The sequence below is a fragment of the Sorghum bicolor genome, chromosome 6 (genome assembly GCF_000003195.3).
Source record: "Sorghum bicolor cultivar BTx623 chromosome 6, Sorghum_bicolor_NCBIv3, whole genome shotgun sequence".
Taxonomy (NCBI): Eukaryota; Viridiplantae; Streptophyta; class Magnoliopsida; order Poales; family Poaceae; genus Sorghum; species Sorghum bicolor.
The window spans coordinates 55,772,944-55,778,954 of record NC_012875.2 but is presented as its reverse complement, the minus strand read 5'-3'; the positions used below and the strand labels follow the sequence as shown (position 1 = coordinate 55,778,954).

General features: G+C 49.3%; 1 protein-coding gene across 1 annotated transcript; it reads left to right on the top strand.

The window, feature by feature from the left end:
• LOC8072309 (probable cation transporter HKT7) lies at positions 955–5,432 on the top strand. Its single transcript, XM_002448447.2, has 3 exons — positions 955–2,292; positions 4,539–4,760; positions 4,939–5,432. The coding sequence occupies exons 1-3, from the start codon at positions 965–967 to the stop codon at positions 5,135–5,137; spliced, it is 1,749 nt and encodes a 582-aa protein (XP_002448492.2). The 5' UTR covers positions 955–964; the 3' UTR covers positions 5,138–5,432.

Here is a 6,011-nt window from a genome sequence, read left to right as displayed (position 1 = left end):
TAATATGGCACTTGACTATATCAATACCTATACAGAAATATATAACTCCAAACATGAAGACTTATATTACTAGAGTTTCATTTTTACTGTTTGGTGCAGCATGCATATTCTCATCTCACTCGTGGCTTCTAGAAGTCTTTTTTTTTCAAAAAAGGAGGGGGTGGGATAGTACAAGTGGGATGGTATTTTTCACTACCTATTCTAGTTCATCTCTCAGTTCTGAATTTGTTTATAGCAGGAAGACAAGTTAAAGCATTTTGCCAAATGACTTTCCATCCATACTTTTTCTTAGCAAAATAAGGAAAAATTCTCTCCAACAATTTGACATCTCAATTTTTCATTTTTTTACTTGACATATCCCTCTGTCTAGTGTGCAAATATGTGCGCGGGCTTCGTGCTTGACATCGGTCTTTCTCCTCATGCTTAGTGGGGCTCTTTGTTCGTTTAGCGGAGCTCTTCGTTTGGTTAGCGGATTTTTTGGGGTTTTTGGAAACGAATTTTGCCAAATTGTTGGAGATGAGATCTTTTTTTCCTCTCTATATTATTTTGGGAGTTGGCAAACAACAAGATTTGCAAAACGAATTTTGCCAAACGGTTGGAAATGCTCTTACCATCTTCTTCGTCCCCAAAATAAATACACTTCCAGAGCTCTTGGAGACTACCAGTGTTCCCATCAAAAGCTATTTGAGTCTCTAATGATTGCCCTTTAGAAATAGAGAAAGTACAAAAAAAAAACCCTACTAGGACTATGTGGACTATACCTAGAAGAAATGCACTTAATTTGGGAGGGAGTGAGTAGCCACATTGGTTGTCTTCATGGGCATTATAAAGAAACTGGAATAATGAGTTTATTTGCCACGTGTTGAAACTAGAAGCGAAGGTTCCGTTAATGTCCTCCTCATTACTTGTATATATACAGGTCCAGGTGTGTGTCGAAAGCACCCAAGGCACGCACAGAACGCGCATGCACATGCACATAGCTCGGCGAGTCCCACATAACAGCGCCGGCGCCACCACTACAATGGCCGGAGCGCATAAGTTCGCCGGGTTCCTGCAGCACCTGCGCCGGTGCTCGGCGGCGGTGCTCGACAGCGCAATGTCCCTCGTGTGCTCGGTCTCCAAGGCCTACGCGCACCACCAGGTGATGGAGCGCGTGGCGCGGTCGCGGCGCACGCTCCGGTGCAGCGCGGGCCAGGCGTGGCGCCGCGCCGCCGATGTCGCCGCGCGCCTCAACTCGCTCCTCGTCCACGTCGTCTACTTCGTCGCCATCTCCTGCGTCGGGTGGGGGCTCCTCGACGCGCTCAAGGTGCGGGCGCCCTCCGGCAGGAGACCCCGCGGCATCGACACGTTCTTCACCGCCGTGTCGGCCGCGACGGTGTCCAGCATGTCCGCCGTCGAGATGGAGGTGTTCTCCCACGGCCAGCTCCTGGTCCTCACGGCTCTCATGTTCGGCGGCGGCGAGGTGTTCCTGTCGCTCGTGGGCCTCGCCTCCAAATGGTCCAAGATGAGGAAGCAGATCATGAACAGATCACGGCGCGTCGAGAGCCACGACGACGACGATATCGAGCTCGAGACCACCACGGCCGCCGAGGCCGATTCCAGGTCGATAACTACTGCGGTCACCGAAGAGAACGACGACGACATCCCGGTAGACGCGAAGGTTCTGCGGCGCAATGCGGTGCGCTCGCTGTTCTTCATCGTCCTGGGCATTCTGCTGGTGGTGCACGTGGTGGGCGCCGTCGCCGTGGCGGCGTACGTCTACGCCGCGCCGGGCGCGAGGCAGACGCTGCGGCGCAAGGCCCTGAACGTGTGGACCTTCTCGGTGTTCACGACGGTGTCCACGTTCTCCAGCTGCGGGTTCATGCCGACGAACGAGAACATGATGGTGTTCAGCCGGGACGTGCCGCTGCAGCTGCTGCTCGTGCCGCAGGCGCTGGTGGGCAACACGCTGTTCCCGCCGCTGCTGGCCGCGTGCGTGTGGGCGGCGGCCGCGGCCACGCGGCGGGAGGAGATGGTGGAGATCGCCAGGAAGGGCAGGGAGGCGACGGGATACTACCACCTGCTACCCGCGCGGCGGTGCTGGATGCTCGCAGGGACGGTGGGCGGGCTCATCGCCGTGCAGGTGGCGCTGGTGTGCGGGATGGAGTGGGGCGGCGCGCTGCGGGGGATGAGCGCGGGGGAGAAGCTGTCCAACGCGCTGTTCCTCGCCGTGAACTCTCGGCACACCGGCGAGTCCACCCTCGACCTCTCCACGCTGGCGACGGCCATCCTCGTGCTCTTCGTCCTCATGATGTGAGTGTCTCCCTGACCGCCCCTCGATCGCCCACCTCTCTCTCTCTCTCCGTCGGCTTCTCGGCTCCGTGTGCATCGCAGTTCACGTTATGGATTTGGGATCGAGGCAGCGGTACACTATCATTGCCGATGCCTACCAGAATGGACCGTGGCTGTGTTTGGTTCACGGAGCCAACGACCTGTTTAGTTGGCTGAACATGATTTCAATTGGCCCGGCCTATGCATTGACCACGTCAAATTAAAGTCAAGCCAGGTGAAAACAAGGAAGGTGGGTGTTTTCCTTTACTCCCTCCGTTCTGTAACATAATGTGTCCGCCCTCACCTTACCTTCTAGTGTTTCTCTTCATCAATGTCAGACGTCCTAGCATCGTTGCCTTCTGCTCCTACCGCCCCCGACATTCGCATGGAATTCGCTAGAGGACCACAACCTTCTCGTCCCTATTCATCAGAGGACCACCGCCTCCCATGGCGTGTCGCGCGCCACGACCGTTGTCATCCTCCTTTTCCGCATGCACCACAGTGGCCACCATCCTTCTCCCCCTCCGCACACGCCATCCTCCTCCTCCTCGCGCGCCACGGCTGTTGCCGTCCTCCTCCTCCATCTGCGAGGGGTGCGCTCGTGGCTGACCTCCTCCTCTGTATACACAGGGCCGCTGCCATCAACTTTCTAAGCCCCCGTGCGATGCTTGTGGCTGACCTCCTCATCCTCCTCACACTAGGAGGAGATTTAGTGGCAGGGAACTCCATGAGTAGTGATTGAACTAAAATAATTAAGCTCACCTTCACATGAACAAGATGACTATATCCGAATTAACCGGTTCCCTAACTGGAAACGTATCTAGTGGAAACCACAGTATTTGTGAAAATCCGTGCAAACCACGGTAAAAAATGTTATCTAAATTCAAAAAAAAAACCACACACATAGATAATATGATGATACACAACCTAATAAAAAATCTTGTCTAACGGACAAGCACCGGCACAGAATTTTCAACTCATGAATCATTGCAGCTTTTTTATGAACAAGTGGTAGGCACTTAGGTTTCCGTCTTAGGTAGGTGATGGCACAATTTCTTATTCAAGGGCATGTGTTACCTCCTCGATTTGACCGATCTGCCAATAATAGAGCAAAATAATTTGAAAAATGGAAGACGCAACGAAACCTTTTTTTTCCCCCAAACACGGAAGCACCCAAAATTGGACCGGAAATGAAGAGCGGCCGGTGAGCTTCATGTAAGCACAAAGCAACATTCAAATTCAGTCGAGATCGACAACCAGAGAATCAAGAATTCAAGATGTGGATTGATAGTTTCCAGGTCAAAAAAGGCCCATGCTAGCTTCACAATTCACACGCTGCCTTCGTTAAGGGCGTCATGCGAGGACAATGAAATTGCCAGCTGAGGAGACATAAAAAAACGAAAAGTTCTTCCAACACTCTAGAGTTTTGGAGTGGGCCATTCGGTCAGAGACACTGTATCTGTGCGAGTTAGGCGAGGCGAGCTGTTTTTCTTTTCTTTTTCTTTTTTTTTTGGCGCTCTCTATCTGCCACGTCGTCAAATAGCTAGCTAGAAAAACATCGTTGGGGAGCACTAAGCTGCTTTCGAGAATATTTTGTGGCGTCCCAATTCCCAAGCAAGCCCAGGTGGTAGGAAGACCACCGTTTCTTTTAATTTCTCATGAAATGGAAGCCTACCATCTACGAATGACAGCATCCAACAGAACACAGACTCTTATCAGTTTTGTGGACCAGGGGTGCAGTACGATTGCTTTGGGTAGTTTTGTCCAAATTGGGCTCTTTGATTCCAAGCCAAGCCAAACACATCTTGGGTATCTAGTTTTGCAGACAGGCAAAGTAGCTAAAGAGCTCAGCTGACCTTGCCCGCAGACCAAGAGGATCCATATATATGGGGTCAAGAACACATGAGGACAAAATAGTTCACACAAAACTTTCTGAATTCTCTCATGTGGATACGAAATTGCATACATCTCCCTTCCAGATGCGGATGGACTCTATATATCCTGTCATGAGCAGTTACTGAAAATGAAGGCAGTTACAGAAAATCATGGCATCTAAAAACGGCCTTCAATTTGCGTAAAGCAATCTGACCAGCTGTTCCATCTGACGAAAAAAAACAAGTGCCGGCCGGCCATGTACTGTAACTTTGAGTAAAAACGGTAAATAGGAAGTAGTAATGTTTTGTTTGTCTAGTACTGTATTTCTCATCTCAAACCTGCTTTCTTCTTAGGTATCTTCCTCCATACACGACATGGTTTCCATTTGAAGAGAATTCCAAGAGGGGTCATCATTCCACGGAGAGCCAAGGAATAAGGCTGCTCAAGAGCACAGTCTTGTCACAACTCTCCTACTTGACCATCTTCGTCATCGCCATCTGCATCACCGAGAGGAGAAAGCTGAAAGAAGATCCCCTCAACTTCAACGTGCTCAGCATTGTTGTCGAAGTCGTCAGGTACAGCCTTACTCCGAGTAGTTCAAGGAGAGAAAAAAAAATCTCATGCATACAAAACAAATCGACAATATATATGTAAATGCACATGCCTGATGAACGAATTCACATTTGTATTCATATTTGTTGGAAGGTTTTGCTACCGTTAATCTGACATGTTTTATCTACGTTCTGCATGCAGTGCTTATGGAAATGTTGGCTTCTCAATGGGCTACAGCTGCAGCAGACAGATCAATCCAGATGGGCTCTGCACAGACAGATGGACTGGTTTTGCCGGGAGGTGGAGCGACTCCGGCAAACTCATACTCATTGCTGTGATGTTCTTTGGGAGGCTTAAGAAGTTCAGCATGAAAGGAGGCAAAGCCTGGAAACTTAGTTAGGTGCAGGTGCAGCAACAGATACACACATTGCAGGTGCCTGTGGGTATATATGTGTAGTCTGATGGGGAATCCATGAAAGCCGCCGCAAAACGAAAAGAGATGTCTTCTCTGTTCTCTTCTTGTTCGCCCCTTTTGTATGTATTCCTTTTCATGTACTGTAGAAGGGAACCTTCTACTTTGTCATCTGTGCACAGATGCACATGCAAGTGCTGGCAATTGTAGATTAGGTCAAAGAAAGCTAATCATGAAAAATCAAGATATATATGGTATTAGCCTGATTGTCTTCACAAGTGGAGATGGTTTTGTCACTGCAACAATAGTTTCTTGCAATTGCAATGTCTGGTAGCAGCAAATTTGCAAGCGAAAGCAACTGATGGTAGCCCGCGAAGTACACTTGACAGAAGTGAAGTGCTATGGGCCGGCCCGATATAAAACCCTCGCAGCGGGAGTGACGGAGCGGATGTTTGTTGCAGATTGGGCCAGGCTTGGGCTGTGAGTTAACGTTCTGGGCAACACAAGCTGGGCCTTGAGCCCATGCAGGCCGCTGACTTTGGACCGTTGTGTGAGCCCAGTAAAACTAGGAACAATGACAAAACCAAAGAGCACAATCCCCAACCAAATGGGAATGTCTTTTTTTTTTTCAAAATTTCTTTCTTTCGTATGCCATCTAATTCAAGTTCTTATCGTTTTGGACACGATAAAGATCAAAACTTGAGAAATATGAGTACCAAGCACAACCAAAATTTTCAACTTCTCCTAGTAATGTGGATTTCTCCTAGTGTTTTAGCATTCAAAATTTAGTACAAACTTTTCCTAGTAAATGTCTCCTAGCGGGGATTTCCTAGTGCTATGATTAGTGTTAGTGTTTTATTAC

Excerpts from the sequence above, each read along its gene's own strand:
- LOC8072309 (XM_002448447.2), top strand. The coding sequence starts at position 965 with ATGCACATGCACATAGCTCGGCGAGTCCCACATAACAGCGCCGGCGCC. Across the intron at positions 2,293-4,538 it reads GTGCTCTTCGTCCTCATGAT|GTATCTTCCTCCATACACGA; the intron begins GTGAGTGTCTCC and ends CTTTCTTCTTAG. Across the intron at positions 4,761-4,938 it reads ATTGTTGTCGAAGTCGTCAG|TGCTTATGGAAATGTTGGCT; the intron begins GTACAGCCTTAC and ends TTCTGCATGCAG.